General features: G+C 47.2%; 1 protein-coding gene across 1 annotated transcript in view; it reads right to left on the reverse strand.

Moving 5' to 3' along the window:
- Positions 1–20,319, reverse strand: part of Ttc13 (tetratricopeptide repeat domain 13) — a 49,385-nt gene extending 29,066 nt beyond the window's left edge. Inside the window, exons 1-4 of the mRNA XM_029532415.1 lie at positions 20,093–20,319; positions 12,860–12,954; positions 11,279–11,354; positions 8,028–8,098 (exon numbers count right to left, since the gene is read on the reverse strand). Of these exons, the coding sequence (XP_029388275.1) occupies positions 8,028–8,098; positions 11,279–11,354; positions 12,860–12,954; positions 20,093–20,318 (468 nt within the window). The 5' untranslated portion in view covers position 20,319. The remainder of the gene's footprint in view (positions 1–8,027; positions 8,099–11,278; positions 11,355–12,859; positions 12,955–20,092) is intronic.
- Between the last annotated feature and the right edge of the window lie 162 nt (positions 20,320–20,481).

A 20,481-nucleotide genomic window follows, 5' to 3' on the forward strand; every position in this document is an offset into this window, starting at 1 on the left:
ACACACACACACACACACACACACACACACTCTCTCTCTCTCTCTCTCTCTCTCTCTCACGGTGACCACCATGCCTCCTGAAGAATCCGTCTGGCTTTTCTTTACGCTTTGTTCCCCGGGTTTCTACAGCTGCCTCCCTGTCTTCTGCATTCTTCTCGGTGCCCAGATGTCTGGATGTCCCACTTAGCTGTGCTGTCACCCAACCCCACAGTATTGTACTTTACACTGTCACCAGGATGCGCGAGAGCCCACCACAGTATGTAACGCACGTATGCACATGCAGACATACGTGTGCACATCACATGTGGGGACCAGGGAGTCAGTGGGTGAGACACCCGTGCTGTCTGCACGTGCTCAGTCACTGAGAGCTGCAGCATCGAGGCCTGTCTCTGACCTCATTGCTAACCCTATCCCTTCTCCCTTCCACACTTCCACTCCATGCTCAGAAAACCAGAACTACTTCCCGGCCATTTCCCAGCAACTAGTCTGGCCGAGAGTGACACTGTATGTTCCCAGTCCCCTGTCCCCAAAGTGGTCTTCCATGCCAAGACCTTTCCTGACTCTCTCCAGAACCTTGTAGTGAAACATGAGTTCTCTTCCTCCACTACAGTGTGCTGTGTGGGCAACAGCCATTCCATCAACTTGGAGCCTGTTCTTGGTGAGTCAGGTTTCACACCAGGGGACCACACATAGGCCCAGCACTCCTGCTGTGTGTTAGGAAAAACAAGCAAAGCCAGCATGGAAGGAGAAGGATTCTTGCCAAAGGATCACACACACACACACACACACACACACACACACACACACACACACACGAGCAAGGTGAGTGAGCAGAAGTACAGGCAGATCCCCTATGGAGGAGAGAGCTGACTGTCCAGCGGAGGACAGTGGAGGAGGTGGGGGGCGGGGAAGGGCCCAGATCACCACCCAGACAGAGGGTAGGCAGGCTGAGAGGCAGAACAGTAGCATCTGTGCGTGCGTGCGTGTAAGGCTTGGCTGTGGAGGTAGGGAGGAACAGGTAAGGAAGGGACCACATTACTCCAGGGTGCAACTGGAATTAATAGCAAAATAAGTCAGAAAACAGTCCCATGCGCCCCTGGCAAAGGAGAATCCTTGAGTGTGGCTAGAACACAGCACACAGGCAGAGGGATCCCGGCCTCAGCGGCAGCAGAGCTAGTAATGGTGTGGGCAGGGAGCAGGTGTGTGGAGTGTGAACTCGTGAACTAACTGGAAGGGCACTCAGAGCTGGGAGAGTAGAGAGGGTCCATGGGACAAAGATGGGGTTCAGAAGAAAGATGTAGATTCTGAGTAAGATAGCCTTTCAGATGGAAGTCAGGCATGGTGAGGCACTTAGAGGTGGAGGGAGATGGGTCAGGAGTTAATTGGTTAATTGGGAGATTGGTCAGGAGCCAATCTCGGTTACATCACAAGTTCAAGGACAACCTGGAATATTTGGGACCCTGTTGCAAAATGCCAAACTAACTAACCACCTAGAAAAGGAAATAAGTAAAGCCAGCATGATGGCTTCGTCTGTATCCCCAGCACGCGGGAAGCTGAGGCAGGAGGATTTCTTCTAGGGGGAAAAAAAAAGAGAAAAGAAAAAAAAAAAAAACTAAAGAAAACGAATAAAATGGAACGGCAAGTTTGGTGGGTCTGAGAGCGTAGTAAGGACCAGCGGCCATCCCTGGTGCTTTCCTTCTCTTCAGAACACCAGACAGCCTGAAGTCACAGGAAGATAACATGTTAAAGTGTTCGTATAGTGACAGTGTTACATAACCTATAAATGTTAATCTGTAAGTCTAGCACATTTTAGCTGGGCATGGTGCTCCAGCCTGCAATCCTGGCACTGAGGCAGCGGAGGCAAGAGGCTTCCAAGCAAGCAGACAGACAGAGGGATGGAGGGGATCTGGCTTCAGTAGCCCATCATATTTTGCACTTGAATATCTGTCACTCGGGAACCCAGTGTCTTCAAAGCATGTCTTCTCACACATGCGCAGACCCTAGTGCACATCAAGTCTTACCACAGGTCAGGTTTATTTATCAATAAACACAGGGCATGTACAGGTCAGCTAGAGAAAGCTCTGAGTGGGTGAGCAACATCAGACTGAGCTAGCAAGTGTGGAGTGTGGGTGAGGGGAAATGGGGCCAGCTGAGGGTAAACTAAAGCAGACAGCGCTCTGCTGTAGATGCCTCTCAGGAAATGGCTCCTGGGAACCTCCAGCTACCTCGGCACAAGCACTTTTTAGTCATAAAATACTTTAAACCTTAAAAAAAATGCTGCTTAAAAGCTTGTGAATGTTGTAGTATTTAAGTGCTAATTAAAATAAGAAAAAAGCAAAGGAGGAGAAGAAATTGAATACAGGCACACATTCAGCCCCCATTCAGTCCTCATTCAGTCCCTTCATCCCCCCCCCACTCCCCACTCCCACATTCAGCCCCCGTTCAGTCCCATTCATTCCCCCCACCCCCCACTCCCTGGCTTAATTCTCTCCTCCACACTGCACCCACCCTGTGAGCATCCATGTAGCACTAAGGGCTCCTCTGGTCCACTGAGCCTTTTAGAAAATACTTTGTAGCAATACAGAAGGACAGATGATAATTGATACTTTGATAATTGATACAGAAGGACAGATAATTGTGCTGTTGGATTTGGAGTCTAGTGTTGTAACTCCTAATTTTAAGTACAGATTTTATTAATTCTAAAAATAGGTACAACTTTATATACTCATATTATCCATCTTTAGCTTTAACTGTTAATAAGACAAAGCTTTATTTATGTAATGTAGTAGTTACTTTTCTTAAAAACATCCAATAATTAAGTTAAATTAAAAAAACAAAAACACATTATCTCTAAAAATGTGTTGAGATTAGAGCATCTAAGTTTGAAACTACTGAGCAAATATGACCTGCTTAGTCCTGTTTTTCAATAGGCTTGTCAGCATTTTAAGGGAGCTCAGTGACAACTAAGCCCAGGCCTGACGTCCCTTAGTTTCTGCAGCTGCAGCATCTTGGGGTCTGGCCACTGCAACAGGGAAGTCCAAATGTTACTCTCATGCTATAGTGACAGAAGGAGTGACTTTCAGTTTTACCCATGAGGGGCTAGAGACCCTGCCCAGAGTTAAGGGCTCTCGCTGGTGGTTCTTACAGAACCTAGCTTTGGTTCCTAGCACCTATATGATGAGGTGGGTTACAACCATCTACGATCCTCTTCTGGCCTCTGTGGGCACCAGGCACGCACTGCACTCAGGTGCAGGCACGTACAAGGGAGTCCTCACATAAACGCATATAATGAAATAATCTTCTTAAAAGCAGAGGTGACTCTTTTTTCTACCAGGAGGCTGACTTCTAGAAACTCAACCATGTTCAGAATGCACAGAGACTCGGCACGTGAGAGATGCAGCGTGGGTTAACTGTTTATAAAATGTTACAGACGGCACAGGGTGTCTTCACTTCTGTGGATGGTAGGTGGGAAGCAAAGCTGAGCTAAGTATTCAGGTCCACCACAATCAGATCAGATCCACACAAAACTGTCCAGGTGCCCGCTCTGCTGGCCCTCCCAGAGCCAAAGGGGCACAAGAAGTGGGCAAAGGCTCAGCATTCAAGACCACCACTGCAGTGCACAGCCGCACGTGGAAGGGATGCTGGTACACGGATGTTCCGTCAGCCTAGCTCAAAGTAAAACCAGCATTTCTGTCCATGGTCGGGGTCCACACAGAATTCCAGTGCTATGGACACAGGTTACCACGTAAGACACTGCCTCAAATGGATGAACAGATAGATAAATCAGCAATCTGTAGTGCAGACTGACATTTACAAAGCCTGCTTACTGAGTCTGGTTGGACATGGTGGCCCACACCTGTAATCCCAGTACTTGGGAAGCTGGGACAGGATCGGGAGTCTGCGGCTACTCGAGGCCACATAGTAAGACGTCTTCTTAAGAAAAACAAAAAAGATGAAAGAAAAGAAAAACAACAGGTAACTATGTTCAATTCGAGTCGTAAGACACAAAGAGGACACTTTTACTTGACAGACAATGGGATAAAGACACAAATGGGGATCATGGGAACACCTCAGATTCATACACTGATAACACAGAGCAGATGAATGTAAAGATGGAGCTTTATAACTGTGGAGATTGGAGTAGGTTTGGCCCCCCTTAGACTCCTATGTTTAAATGCTTGGCCCATGGGGAGTGGCACTGTTAGGGCTTTGTTTGAATAGGTGTGGCCTTGTTGGAAGAAGTGTGTCTCTGTGGGGTGGACTTTGAGGTCTCAGATGCTCAAGCCAGGCCTATTGTGGCAGTCTCCTTTTGCTGCCTGCGGATCACGATGTACAACTCTTGGTTACTCTCAGGCATCATGCCTGTCTGCACACCACCATGCTTCTCACCATGACAATAACGGACTAAACTTCTGAACCAGTAAGCCGGTCGCAATGAAATGCTTTCCTTTATAGAGCTGCCATAGTCATGGAGCCTCTTTACAGCAACAGAAACCATAAGACAACGACCAAGCTCGCTGGAACTTAACCTTCACACCATATAGCGTCTATTCCATACAGCAACGTTACAACATCCAAACCCCTGTGGTGACCCTTGCCACTTCCCATAAGTGGAATCAGATGCTGCTGCTGCTCTGGGCTGCAGTGCACAGTTGTCTAATAGGTCTGTTGGGTGTTAATGAACTCAAGAAAAGCCCAAATCTATGTGAGGATAACTATCATAGCGTGAGTTACTTAGGAGGGCCCTATGAGTAGCAGGCAGAACTGGTCAGTACCACCATTAGCAGGTCCTTAGAAACTCTTAGCAGCTACAATTTAGTTAGAGAGGGCAAAGAGCCCCAAGCAGCAACAGGAGTTCTTGAAAAGTTCAAGGTGGGGCTGGTGAGATGACTCAGTGGGTAAGAGCACCCGACTGCTCTTCTGAAGGTCCGGAGTTCAAATCCCAGCAACCACATGGTGGCTCATAACCATCCGTAACAAGATCTGACACCCTCTTCTGGAGTGTCTGAAGACAGCTACAGTGTACTTACATATAATAAATAAATAAATCTTAAAAAAAAAAAAAAAATTAAAAAAAAAAAAAAAAAAAAAGAAAGAAAAGTTCGAGGTTCTGAAATTCTGGATAGGAAAAGGGATCACAGGATAAAAATCAGTTCCACCACACGGAGAAATCTGACCACTACATTTGCCACTATAAAGAAAGCAAGCACAAACTGATTTAAGGAGCAAATACACTCTCAAAACTCAACCTGAAGAGACTGGTTTATGCAAAAACCCACCCATGTAAGAAAGTTCTGGTTAAGTGGAGTTGGCAGCGTATTCTACATCTGCTGCTGCCTACTTGTCCAGAGTCACAATGCACCGCTGACAGGGCATCAGAAGGAAGTGACAAGGAACTCTTAAACACAAGCCTAATATGGGAAAGCTTTGACAGAAAAGAGGACCAAAGTTTTCATTACATCTTTTGGGTAGATGGTGGCATTTGTTATGGAATCTTTGAGTTTTCTACTTAGAATAATCAACCATATGCTAAGAAGAAAAGTGACAAAAAGTCACAAGCCTAACCTAGACACTTTCACTCTGTCCCCACCTAAATGTGCACAGATCCTGCATTTCTCACTGTGTGGAGAAGGCTGAGAGCATGAGGGGGGCAGGGATGGGTGAGGAGCAGGTCTCTCATGCCCTAACTCAAAATGTATTATGAAGGATCTTCTGGTCCGCCCTTCCATACTTGAGTTGACTTGCAGTCTACACTGACTGCATCTTAACCTAATGGGAACATTGTATTGCTACTACAGTGTCTCACTAGCTGTCTCAGACTAGTGGAAACATTGTATCACTACTCCAACGCCTGACTACTTTTCTCAGACTAATGGAAACATTGTATCATTATTTCAGTGTCTCACTGGCTAACCTCAGATTATGCAAACAGTCCTTCAAGAGAGAAATTCCAAAGATGGAACACCAGTGTTCTACATCTCTGCAGACTAGCTAAAACACTAATTTAAACACTAACACAAACTCTGTAGCATGTGCATTTAGAACATAAAAATGTCGTAAAACATAAGCAGTATTAGATTTAGGAATTAAACAACTTTAGAGTGGTAGAAATGACATTTTTTATTTTAATGTTTTAGTACTATCATCAACTACAATAATAATTAAAAAGAAAAAGATAGAACTAAATGATTATATAGCTGCAGGCTGTTGGTATCACAAAAGACATGATTTTTGCTCACATAAATGCCTTAAGGTGCTGGAGTGGAGGCACATGCCTTTAATCCCAGCACTACCCAGTCAGAGTAACTGCTGATGGGTTATCATTAGATAAGATGCTGTCTTGGTGGCCAAGTTGGGGTCAAAAGGGAACCAGGCCACTGGAAAGGAAGAAGTCACAAAGAGCAGGCTCAAGCATCTCTCCCTCAGACTAGAGAGATAGCTCAGGGTTAAGAGCACTGACTGCTCTTCCAGAGGTCCTGAGTTCAATCCCCAGCAACACCTCAGGCCCTGTCTACACAGAGGCTTGTGCTCACTCTCAGTTTTACTCTCCATCTGTATACAGAACTGCAATTTGAAACCCATTTAAACATCTATCTTTGCATTTCAAGTTCCACTGAAAAACAAAGCCTGTGTGGACACCCCCACACAGACTTAAGGACCTAAAAGTAATGAGTAAAAAATATCTCATCAATTTTCTGAGAATACATACTTATCAACATCATACAATCACAAGGTTTTGTGTGTGTGTGTGTTTTAACACAAGCAGAGCTCAAGTTTCAAAATTAATATTTTAAAATGAAGTCTAGGGGCCTGGAGAAATGGCTCAGCAGTTAAGACCACTGGCTGCTCTTCCAGAGGTCCTGAGTTCAATTCCCAGCACCCACATGGTGGCTCACTACCATCTAAGAAGGAATCTGATGCCCTCTTCTGGCATGCAGATGTACATACAGATAGAGCACTCATTAAAAAACAAACAAAACCACATAAGTAAATAAAAATTTTAAAACATGACATCTTTCTGTTAGAGTGTGAGCCACCTGTTGGCCTCTAAGCAACAATGACATCTGAGTGCTGAGTACTCTACGTACTAGATGTGAGATACAAGGTTCTTTACGGGATGTTCACCTAAACTGAAAGAGAACACATCTCTAGAGGTGGTTACTATGATTCACACATGCCAGGAGGCTGAAGAGCTGCGGGAAGCACAGAGCAGGTGAGGACATGGGAGCCTCTAACTGCGGAGTGCAGGCTTTCTCCTGTAGAGCACTGTTCAGACCCATCAACCACTTACAAATTCCTACAAACAGCCCAAGGAGACAATGTTGTAAGAGGTCAGCACTGCGCAGGACTCTTCCCCAGCACATACAGGTGACTTATACAAGATTCTCTCCCGTCCTTTTTCTCTGTATGCATGTGTGCAGGCTGTACTCCTGTAACCAGGGCTGGCCTGGAACTCACAAGACTCAAAATACTATCTCAGCCTCCCAAGTGCTGGGATTACAGGGGTATGCCACCACGAAGGCTCTTTTCTCTTAACTAGTCTTAAACTATAGTCTGCCATCAGGCAATCTCACAATTCCCTGCTAAAGTGAGAGGCAGATCCATAAGCAGGAATCAGGTCCCTCAAGTCCTGTCCTAGAGGTTAGAATTTCACACCCTTAGTGTCCACCTCCCACAGAGGGCCTATGTCTCAGAGAAGGTCTATGCCTCACGGAGGGACCACGTCCCACAGAGGTTTTGTGACAGAGGATGTGACCTGCAGCTACCTACTTCAACCTTGCAGAGAAAGGCCACTTCTGCTACATGACGGTGCAGATGGAATGGGCAGCGACTCAAGCAACATTCATTTCCTTTATCCCATGTGGAATGGAGTGATCCTTCAAGGTCTGGCACTAAGAAGTAATGGGTCAATGCTCCCTTCCACTCCCTGAAACCCTACACCATGCTTCACTGCGGCCCTGCAGATGTGTGGGCTCACCTTGTATCACATTAAGCACTCACAATCACATGGCCAAGGAGAACATTACCTGGAGCATTGTTGAAAAGTGTCTTATTGCTTCATCGTAGAGACCGCTGCCGACCAGTACATAAGCAATCGCTGTGAGACAAACAGAAAAATATCGGAGAAAGGAAGACAGGCAGGCAGGCTGCACAGTCAGTGAGTTCGCTCTGCCTTGTCTGAGAATGCAGCTCTGAGAAAGGGGTGCCATTAAAGAACTTAGAAGCAAGCACACAAGATGACATGGGTGCCCCCCAATCTGCTTTCCAGCACTGGTTAAGTGGCCTACAGGCAGCATGGAGACTAGAATTAGCCAGCACCAGGGCATAGCTTGTTGGGGCCTCCCATTTCTCAGTTGCCACTGGACCACCTGTAGTTATAATATTCAGATCTGCCAAGCTTTACTAATCACTGTCCTTCTAAACCCAGTCCCCTACAGGCGCTGAGGCCCACCAGAGAGATGCTACCGAGAGGACCTCCCCAGATCTCCCAGAACGCAGCATCCTTGGACCACCTACGTCAACAGACACTCATCCCTGCCTCGATCCTTAGACCCGCCCGCCGCCAGCAACTTCAAGACTTAGGAGGAGGGGCTAAAGATCTTTCCATGTTATTTAAACGGAGTTCGATTATTAAAATTCGGAGCCTTGAACAGAATTTTGTCTAGGCTTTCATTTTCCTCTTGCACATTCCATTTCAGCCAGTCCGCCTCTCAGGATGAACCCAGACCAGATTAAAGTGAGTTTTGTCAGAAACTCACAATACCTCATAACTCTTCTCAGGCACCAGAGGAGCCCCATACCTTTAGGAATAGAAGGCTCTTACTCTCTGAGAGGCTACTAAAAGGATGGTACAATTATCCCCTCCACTTGCAGACAAGGAGGTGAAGTGCCCGTGGCTGAAGGGCTGCCTGACAAGGGTGCCACTGAGTGCAGCCCCGAGAGCAGACCCAAGCTCCAGGGCCAGGCTTCCCAGACCAGGCTGCCACACAGGACACAAGGTCAGCTTTCGGAACCTAAGATGACAAACACCACTTGATGGCTAAAACAGGCTCAGTTCTGCCGCAGTATGGGGATGGGGACCCCAGAAACCTCTTCAAACTCTCTGGCTCTTGCTTAATTAGCCAGAGGTAAGTTTTCTTAAGGATCCCTCTCAGATATGTTTTTAGAATTCCCTATTTTCCCATAACTGGTAATATCTACTATTGAAAAAATGAGTTATAAAACAGAACAGAGGGCTGAGAGGCAGCTCAGAGGTTAAGAGCACTGACTGCTCTTCCATAGGACAAGGATGCAGGTCCAGTACCCACATGATGGCTCACAGCTGTCTGTAACTCTAGTTCCAGGGGCTCCAACACCCTCTTCTGACCTCCAAGGTCACATACATAGTGCACATACATACATGTGGGCAAAACACTCATTCTCATAAAAGAAATACATACATTATATATTCTTTAATTCTTTAAAAAATAAAATGGAAAAAAGTTTATTTATTTCAGGGAAACCTTTAGTTTGGAACATGGATTTGTCTGGGCTCTGGCTACCAAATGTCCCTCAAAAGAGAACAAATAGGGCCCCAATTTTGCCATACCTACCCACAACTTCAAAGAATACTAATCTACATCTCACCCTAACGTAAATAGTTACTGGGGATAAATTTTACCGTGGAAACCCAGGGATATATATTTAAAAAACAAAACAATAAAACAAAGCAAAACCCCTAGAATAGCTCCAATTTCAGCAGAGATCTCCACAGACAGCAACTTGTCTCTGAACACTGCCTCTGCCAATAGGGTTTGTTTTTTTTTATTTCCGAGAAGAATCTGTCAGACTGAAGAACCTACTCAGCTCAAGCTTCCTGGGTCGTTCCTAAGACTGCATAAGGCAGGCTCATACCAAGGGGTGTGAGGGTTGGTTTGGTTTGGTTTTATTCTGACTGCATGTATATCTGCAGCACACACATGCCTCATGCTCATGGAGGCCAGAAGGTGGCATCAGATCCCCTGGAACGGGAGTTACAGACAGCGATGGGGTGCTGGGAATAGAACCTAGGTCCTCTGGAAAAGCAGTCGGTTCTCTGAACCATCTCTCCAGCCCCCATACCAGAGCTCAAGTACCATCTACTAAATGGACATTCAGCTGAAAGAAGCCAACCATACCACAAAGATCAGCCTGACTGACGCCTTAAAGGACAGTTAGTTCTCAAAGTTACCCCAGAGAAAAGCCGGGGGGGGGGGGGTGCACTTTGCAAAGGTGGCAGTGTTCTGCAGTGACAAAGCTAAGGAAAGGACTCAGCACAGAAGGACTGAGCTACCATGATGAGGGAACAGATGGCCACAATAAGGATGAAATGACAATTAGATGCAAGATCCCTCGGGGTGCTTCCTGCAGCCACATGCAGGAGCTTGGGTTCGTCTGCTCTGCACAGACCTGTGCTTGCTGTGGGTCCACTCCTTACGTGTGAGCTCACTGGGCAATGGGGAGTAAGTATCTCAACACATGTAAGATGCTGGGAACCCCACCTGTTTTAAAGCATGCCAGGAATGGACAAACCATGACGCTCCTCTGTAGACACGATGGGTGTGACTGTTCCCACCCATGACACTGTTCTGGGTCTCCTCTGTAGACCCGATGGGTGTGACTGTTCCCACCCATGACACTGTTCCTGGTCTCCTTCCTCTCACTTCCTTGCTGTTCATGATGACAGCACATGGCTCTTCTAACACAGAGCAGCTGATCTTACTAGCATCACTTTTCATTTCCATAGAAACCCAGGGCTAGACTAGTCCTTACTGACCACTGTACAAAAATCTTTTCTTCCTTCCTGTCTGCCTTCCTTCCTTTCCTTTGCTTGTGCCAGGGCCTCCTGTGTCCCAGGCTGTCTCCTATTTAGCCAAGGATGACCATGAACTTTTGATCCTCCTCTTTCCACCTCTCAAATGCTGGAATTATACCACACCTAGTTTACATGTGCTGGGGGTGGGGGTGGGGTGGGGTCCTATATACGAGGCAAGCATTCCACCAGCTGAGACACATCCACAGACCCCACCCAAATCTTCTGTCATGATGCACACCACACAGAATCTCATGAAGGCCTGGTAAGCCTGACCGGCAGTGCTACATCTCCTAGATGTCCCTCCCATCTGGTTTCCTATTCTGTATCCAATCACGGCTCTGGACAGGTGTTACGGGGTGCTCCCACGGCTCTGGGCAGGTGTTACGGGGTGCTCCCACGGCTCTGGGCAGGTGTTACGGGGTTGCTCCCAGACTGGATTCTCACCTAATTCTTCATTGGTGCTGTCATTGTCAGTAGCAAACGGGAATCTCTTCTGCTCTGCAATAGACTTGGCCTGGCTCTGAAAACAAACGAACAAACATCATTAGCGTTTAACAAACGATGCAAGCCCCGCAGGAGAAGCCTGTGTGTGACGACACTGGAGCCGTGATTGAGCTCTATGGAAGCAGAACGTATGTGCCACTATCTGCTGACTGAGCTTCAAGAATGTGGTTTGTGGGTGAATACTCAGGTAGGTCCCCTATCACCAGCACGTCTGTTTCCAAGAGCATCTTCCCTCTTCTGTGGGGATTAGTCCTTCTGGCTACTCTGGGGCCCCTGAGTTTGTGCATGCTCTTTTGTGCCCTTAATTATGTTGAGAAGATCAGTCCTCCAGCATGGCTTGAACAAAGAATACCAGGTAAAGCATTCTATTCTAGACACCACAGCTACAAGATGAACATAAAAGAATCTGGCCAAGAAACAAGGCAAGTTACTACACACTCCCCCAGTAATGCACACAGCCATGTGGTGGAGGTGTAAGCCTGGCCCTAGGCAGACATGGAGACCATGTATGACTGGAATGTTGGGAGAGGGCACAAACTATAGGACACAGGAGCTGCCTCAGAAGCAAGGACTTTCTTAAAGGCAGTATCTTGTAATACAGCACTTGATGACCCAGAACTCTATGGAGCCCAGGCTGGCCTTGAACTCAAGGCCATCCTACCACCCTCACAGTCCAAGTGCCTGGATCACAGTCATAAGTTACCACCCTTGACTGAATACTCTTACACGTTATCTTCAGCAACCATACAGACAGTTCTAATGGGTTCTCTTTGGTATACAAACAGCTGCCATGTCTCTAGAGGCTCTGACAGCCAACACCAAATGATGATACAGGTGGCCCACAGCACTTGCATTAAAACCATGGGGGCTGACAAGATGGCTCAGTGGGTAAAGGTGCCAACGTTGACTTCCTGAGTTCGAGCCACAGAGCACACAAGAGAACCAATTCCCATAAGTTGTCCTCTGACTCATACACATGCACCATGGCATATGTGTACACATACAAGTAAGTAATTAAATAAATGTGAAAAATGTTATGAAAACAATCAATTCCAGGCTGGAGTTGTCACAGACACAATTCAAACTCCTAGGCACATATGTAGGAAAGTCTACATCAGAAAGGACTAAAGATCCGTTACCCAGACAAACCTAGAAGATGGGATCTAGAGACAGCTCCAAATCTAAGCTTGTCTTTCCGTTCAGCACAGAGTCTGCTGGAGCACATAGCTAAGTAGCTGAGCGATTCCCTGTGACGAATGAACCATACTGCCAACCACAGTGAATGGACCACTGTGTTCAATATGGCTTCTGGACCTTCTTGTCATAGACCATAGTGTTCTGCTTGCCTCCAGAGCCAAGAACAAGCTAGTGCAGATCCAAACATACACAGGACAGGGGGCACAGTCCCCTGAGGTGGCAGGGCTCTTAGGCAAACCTCGGTCATAGAGGAATTTGCAGTGGAAAGGCCGCGGGTGGGGACCTGGCCAGTGCTCAGTGCGTGCAGAGTGGAGGGACACATACCAGAATCTTCTCGGTGTTGAGAGAGAGCAGCGAGTCACAGGGCGCCGAGCCTCTCAGTTCACAGTCAGATTCGTGGAAGTTCAAAAATGACGACTCTGCAAAGCAAACATTCTGCGTCACTTGCTCACCTCAGAGAATTTAAGGGCCATAAGCTGAAATCCTAGGATGCTCACAGAACCAAAGCAGAGGTAAATTAAGGTTCAGAGGTTTGCTTTCTCAACCCCAGCTGGGAGGTGGTGCTCTACAGGTCGCAGGTGCCCTGCTACCTGTCACAAACAACAGCAGAGCTTCCTGACTGGAGACTAAGGTTAGGAGGGAAGTCAGGGCCATTCTGAAAGAGTGGGCAGAGCCGACACCATCTACAACCCAGATGCCAGTGCTGTGGAGCACATACCTGCTCACATGTGTGCACATACCCACACTCACATACACACACAGAGCCTAGCCAGGAGATCTAACACAAGACATGCACTAAGGGTCCAGAGTCCAAGACATATAAATAAACGTGGCCTGCAACTCAAAGGGAAAAAGACAATCAGATTACAGAGGAGCAAAGGGCCTTGGTAGGTGACTTCCTGAAGATATACAAAAAAAGCTACTGAACACAAGAAAAGGCCACCATTGTTACTAGAGGAACCCACAGGACGGCTGTGAGAAATTGGAAACTTTGGACTCTGGTGGAAGGACGGTACAGTGATTCAGCCACTGCAGAAAATGTGTTGGCCATTCCTCAGGTCATACATAGAACCACCAATATGACCCAGCAACTCCATCTATGAATAAATTAAGAACTGAATATGGGAACTCAAACAAATGCTGTGCACAGGTTCACAGGAGAGGTATTCATAATACCCAAAAGGTGGGTAACCCCCCAAGTCGTCACGGCAGATGAGCTGGGATAGATACACATGATGGATTGATTATCCCTCCACAGAAATGAAGTGCTCATACACACAACATGGAAAAGTGAGGCTCAGCCACAGAATCAGGATGGGAAAAAAGGTCACAGAGTACACAACTCCCAGAGGGCCACATGGGTAACTATGGAGACAGAAGGACAAGTGGCTTCTCCAGGGCTGAGGGACTGAGTAGACTGGGAATGCCCCACATCAGCGATTCTTTTCTTTTTCTTTTTTTTTTTTTTAAAGATTTATTTATTTATTATATGTAAGTACACTGTAGCTGTCTTCAGACACACCAGAAGAGGGAGTCAGATCTCATTACAGATGGTTGTGAGCCACCATGTGGTTGCTGGGATTTGAACTCTGGTCCTTTGGAAAAGCAGTCAGGTGCTCTTACCCACTGAGCCATCTCACCAGCCCCACATCAGCGATTCTTAACCTGAGGTCAAAACCCCTTTGGGGGTCAAATACCCCTTCACATGCGTTGCCTAAGGCCACCAGGAAACACAGAAATTTACAGTACGATTCGGAACAGTAGCAAATATTGTAGTTATGAAGTATCAACAAGATAATTTTATGGTTGGGAGTCACCACAACATGGAGAACTGTATTATAGGGTCGCGGCATTAGGAAGGTTGAGGACCTCTGGCATACGGGGTAAGGACTGTCCCAGAGAAAGAAATGTTGGAAGGAGCTGCAGAGCACGTAATATGTACAACAGCCAGGGTCTCTCCAGGATAGTTCCTTCCATGTTGTGAGAACCTCGCCCCCGGCAGCTGTCCGAAAAGTGCCACGGTGACTAAAGGGCACCCCGCTCTGCCCTAGGAACCATGAGGCAAAGAACAGAGTGCTGAGCAGTATCTAGGTCCCCGAGGGCCACACCCAGAGGGACAAAGGCAGGGACACCGCCAAGGACAGCAGCAGACTTTGAGGACACTAGATCGCAGTCTGTATTGGATCATAACTGACAGCTCGCTAGGGCTAAGGGCACCTGTCACCAAGCCCAGTGACCTCAGTTTAGTCCCCGAAACCCACGTGGTGGAGGGAGAATTCATTCCTGCCAAGCTAGCCTTTGACCTCCATACTTGTGCTGTGACACAGGTACACCTGTTTGCATGTGCACAAGTGCATGAGTGTGCACAGAGTAACGGACAACAAACAGATAAATAAATGTAAAAAATACTTTTTAAAGGAGACTTAGAAGGCCAGGCATGGGGAAGCACGCCTTTAATGCCAGCAGTTGGGAGACAGAGGGGGACTCTATGTGAGTTCCAGACCAGCCAGAGCTACCTAATAAGACTCAGTCTCAAAGAGCCAAAAACAAACAAACACAGGAAAATAGGAGGCTTGGCAGTAAGTTGTGAGCCAAGGCTGAGTGCCCCAGGCCCACCTCACTGCAGATTCCAACTGCAATATTGCACTTCTCCCAGTTTTAAATGGCCTCTGCCATGGACATGGCTCACTGCAGATATGGCTCACCGTGGACACTGTCCCATCCCTGCTTCTGCACTGATACAGATAGTACTTTACTAAGCTGTGATCTTACTTACACAAGTGAGGGGAAAAGACTGAATTTAAACAACTGCCCGCTTGCTGACACACTCGGCACCTTGCTCTCAAGGACACACACCTGCTCCAGTGATTTGCAGGTTTCACCAAACTCCTTTCTCTAAAGTCAAATAGCTGTTCCTCCGCACCTCGCTTGGGTAGGCTCCTGGATAACTGGCTGAACGGTGTTTTCAGAGAAGGCGGCTCTATGTTCCACTGTGCTATTCCCCTGACTGCTGTGGAGGCAATGCCCTGCTGGCTCAGAGCTCGGGCACCTCGGCAGCTGCTGATGCTGGGCGTGGCCTTTAGTGCCCTTACTTCTGTGCCCCATTCTTTATGATCGGGAGAACCACAACCAAAAATAGCTAAGGACATCGCGGCTTGCAGAAAATAATGGTTCCCTGGCACGTGCTGAGTGTTATTTTAAAAAAAACAAAAAACAAAAAAAAAACATTTACTGGTCTATGTGGGTTATTAAAAAAATTACATTAACTGCTGCAAGTGTATGAACATGCCACAGTGTGCAAGAAGACGTCTAAGAATAACTTGTGGAAATCTGTTCTCTTCACCACGTGGGTCCCAGGGTTTTAACGCAGGTCATCAGGCTGTGGAAACTGCCTTTACCCACTGAGCCATCTCATTGGCCTGGGTTGGCCTGGGTCTGGACTAGAAGTCTTTCAGATTGAGGTGGGGTTTTTTGTTGTTGTTGTTTTGTTTTGTTTTTCATTTATTTTAAAAGATTTATGTGTACAAGTGTTTGGCTTGAATTTGCTTCTATGCACCACTTGTGTGTCTAGTACCCCCAGAAGCTTGAGGGCATCTTTATCCACTAGGCCATGTCACTGGCTCTATTCTGGGATTATTTATCCCAACAACTTTCACATGTTTAAGGCTGTACGTCATTATACAGACAGAGTGCAACATTCAACTTGGATTGTACAAAAGTCACCAAGTGGACGGAGGTGCCTCACTAAAAACTGCCATGAAGACATCAAGTACAGGACTGTCACCTAGGAGCAAACAAGTCTGTCACTTCACATAAGGGCTGAAACGAGGCTCTTTGGGTAAAGTCCTTGCACAGCAAGCAAGAAGCTCCAGCGCCTCAACCAAACCAGGTGTGGTAGCACACACCCGTAATCTTAGCATTTCAGGAAGCAGAGGCAGAGGGCTCAGAAGCTCAAAGTCATAGTCTGGTGTGTGTAGAGAGCTAGAGACCAGTCTGGGACACACGACAGAGGACCTCAAAAGGAAAAGAAGCCCCACCTTAGTTCATCCTTCCTCTTACCACAAAGGAGGAGGAACCAAAGGCGTGTGGGAAGTTACCAGAAGTGCAATTGATTGGTTACTAAGATGTAGCTTCAGACATCTGTAAAGAACCAGCCAGTGTTCTGCTAGAATGACACACCACATAGGTTTGTAGAAAGAGCAAAAAACCTGAATTCTTTAGTTCCAACTGATAACAGTCCATACTTTGCTAGATCCATAAAAGGGAAGGGTCAGAGATGTCTCTGGGATCTATTCAAAGTTACTCTCTCCAGAGCTCCTCTGACAGCACAGTGAGTCTTCACTCACTGCCTTGTACAACATCAGCAAGGCGGGACTCCACTCTCCCCACCAACTGCCCAGCGTCGCTCCTCTAGTCAGGTGTCCTGGGTCTGCTCACCCTACACCAAACTCAGCTCCCTGCAAGGGACTCAGTCAGGTCATTAAGGTGCAGCACACTCATCCATGCCTGGTACACACACAGCTTTCCTGTGGCTACACAGTCCAAACCACTAGGATCGGTGACACATTTTAATATACGTATAAAGTCTGAAATCCTAAGTGTTATTTAAAAATACAAGTTTTGGGGCTGGTGGCTGAGTGGTTAAGAGCACCGGCTGCTCTTCCAGAGGTCCTGAGTTTAATCCCCAGCAACCACATGGTGGTGGCTCAGTACTATCTATAAAAAGGAATCTGATGCCCTCTTTTGGCTTACAGGTATACTTGCAGATAGAGCACTCATATATTAAAAAATAAATAAAATAATAATAAATTTTACTACCATCTATAAAAGGGATCTAATGACCTCTTTTGGCATACAGGTGTACTTGCAAACAGATCACTCGTTAAAAAATTAAATAAAATTAATTAAAAATAAATAAATAAGCAAAACTACTTATTTCAAGCCTGTGGTAGCGGTACACACCTTTAATTCCAGCACTCAGGAGGCAGAGGCAGGNGGATTTCTGAGTTCGAAGTCAGCCTGGTCTACAGAGTGAATTCTAGGACAGCCAGGGCTACACAGAAAACCCTGACTTGAAAAAAAAAGTTAAAACAAAAACAAACAAATATAACTTTCAATACGTTTAAGGTGTAGGACTTATTATATTAATGCTTATTGAGATTATGCCGATATGCAAAAACTCCTGAGAATATAACCCAAAATCAAATTAATCCCAAGTCTGGGTTCTTCCAGGGTAAGCTTGCTTAGCTTTTGACTTCAGTTTCCTCCTGGGAAAATGGTAATGAACACTAACTAGTTCAGCGTCGACAAAAGGCACAAAGCATTTCCTATTGTGTAACGGGACTGGGGAAGACAACTGGGAAAAGGCTCCGTCAGTATTTCCTCCCACACTTACAAATTAAAAAGGGCCACAGGAATAAGAAAAGAAAAAAAAAAAAACCTTTTATTTTGAAAACAAGTTTCTCAGGTTTTGAGGCACATGCCTTTATTCTCAGCACTCGAGACTGAGGCTGGAGGACTGTCACAAACTCAAGGGCACCCTGAGCTACAAAGTGAGTTCCAGCCTAGGCTAGCTTAAATTAGTGTAAGCCAGTCTCAAACAAGATAAAGCAAAAAAAAAAAAAAAAAAAAAAAAAAAAAAAAAAAAGAAAGAAAGAAAGAAAAGAAAGGAAAACAAAAGAAAAATGGAAAGCATGAGCAAATGAGCAAATAACATAGCAGACAGATTCTTCTCCTTAAAGCGTAGGATTATTCTCTCAGCTCAGAAGCAGGCCCAGTGGTTAAGACCCAAGTTTGGTTCCTAGCACTCACAATCACCTGTAACTCCAGCTTCAGGTGACCGGATGCCCGCTTTGGCCTTTATGGCCACACCCGCACACACCTACCACCCTCCACAAAGACAAAACTATAAGTAAATCATATTTAAAAAAACAATAATCTTCTCATGGGAAAATAGGATCGAAAATATTATAAATTACTTTCAGTAAGAAACATAAAACTATACTAGAAGACGAAATATCACTATGGACCGGGGAACACATAAGCCTAGGGCAGAGACACATAGCAAGCATCCTTGCAGGTTGGCAGGTTCACGCTGTTCCCTGGGACCAGCAGGGCCAGCCATTGCTGACAGACACCGCTAGCCTGATCTGCTTGCTCTCCCTAGAACCATTTCTCCTCCGCCACAGGGGGTGCTGCAGGGAGCCAGTAAGCCTGAGCAAGGCTTGTCAGATGCACAGAGACCCAAGCAGGCATCCGTCCCTCAGCAGCTGGCACCTGAGACCAACGCTGCAGCTCCTTGCCCCAAGTCGAGAGTCTGGCAAGAAAGTGACCGCGGTATTCCAAAGGTATCCTCGTGGTGAGGTCAGACCTGTATGATTTCGGAGACCTGATAGGTTCTGGACATCCAGAGTAGACCATTGTGTTGGTGGTATGGGGGCTCTAAATACTGATGAGAATAGCCCCTCGGGCTATGACATGCTTACTTGCCTATCCTGAATTTGTCCCCACAGGTGCCTGAGGTAAGCGTCACAGAGTCCAACTTCCATGTAATCTTCCAGGATTGGTACAAACAGAAGAGAGGCATTTCCTACTAAGAGCCCTTGGAGGTTAAGACAGAATCTGTCTGTAAAGTTGAGCATGGAAGTTCACACTTGTAAGCCCAACTTGGAGGGGTTAAAGAGAAGGATCATGGTAAATGCAAGTTCAAAGCCAACCTGAGCTCAGAGAGACCCTTTCTCAAAAACAAAACCTCACAGTCAAGTAAATGGAGTCTCCTATTTACAGACAAGTTCACAGACAGGTAACCCCCTGCCCTGAATCAGGAGGTGACATTAACAATGGTCATTTGGTTTGCTAAGGAATGCTGGCCACATCAGCAACACTGTTGGCAGGCAAGGCCAGGACACAAAATAAGTCCAAAAGCCATCCCAAGAAGCCAGATGGTGCTCAAAGGAAGTCATATTGCACTAATCTTGAGACTTCATCTCAGCTAAGAAACGAGGTAGCGTCTGGGCAGGCGTAAGGTGCTGAACATTAGTGGGGTGTCTTAAAAGGCATCATCAGCCAGCTGCTATTAGGTATACCCAGGTCTTTCCCACAGCAAGTCGGAGGGTCACCCACTGAGGGGGAGGGACAGTGGGGAGGGTACTGGTGGGTAAAAACGCCCACTGTACAACTCAAAACAGAAAGAGCATGTGCTTTTTGCCCAGAGCCTGACTTCAATGAATGAGTATGAGCAGCTGGAATGCACGCAGGAATCAGGCCTGAAGCTCTCTCTCTACCGTCGGGGGTACATCTGAGGAGCACGGGTCACCCCGCAAATCCAACCTGCTTGCACCTCTCAGAATTGGACTCCTGGGGCGGGGGTTGAACAAATCACCTACGGGGGCAAGCAGAAAGAAGTCTGACTTCCCGGCCCGTGCACGCCAACAGGCACCCTCCAGGCAGGTCCTCGTCCCCGCCGCCCAACTGAGCCCATCCCCGGTGCCCCCACTTCCCAGATGCTTCCACGCTGGGCAGGGGCGGCCCAGGGAGAGGGCGGCTCGGCCCACTCACCGCACTCCGGGTACTGGTCCGCCCAGTCCCCCGACTGCGGACAGCCACCGCCTGCCGGGGCCTCCTGCTGCTGCCGGTGCTGAAGCTCCTGCTTCAGCAAGGACAGCGGAGAGTAGTGCTCCGTGGCCCGCGCGCAGGCCAGCGCCCCCAGCAGCAGGAGCAGCGGCCGCACCACCGCAGCACCCAAGCTGCCCGAGCAGCCGCAGCCGCAGCCGGCAGGTGCCATCTTCCCGCACGGCGCAGGCGCGGCCCTGCTCTGCCCGCCGCGAGCAGGTGGGCGCGGCGCTCGGCCGCGGTGCCCGCTGGGAGGCGTAGTCCGCACCCTGTTAGCCTCAAGCTCTCATTCAGCGACCTGACTACAAGTCCCAGTAAGCACTTGGGTGTCCCCT

This window comes from Mus pahari, chromosome 20, assembly GCF_900095145.1.
Source record: "Mus pahari chromosome 20, PAHARI_EIJ_v1.1, whole genome shotgun sequence".
Classification (NCBI taxonomy): Eukaryota; Metazoa; Chordata; class Mammalia; order Rodentia; family Muridae; genus Mus; species Mus pahari.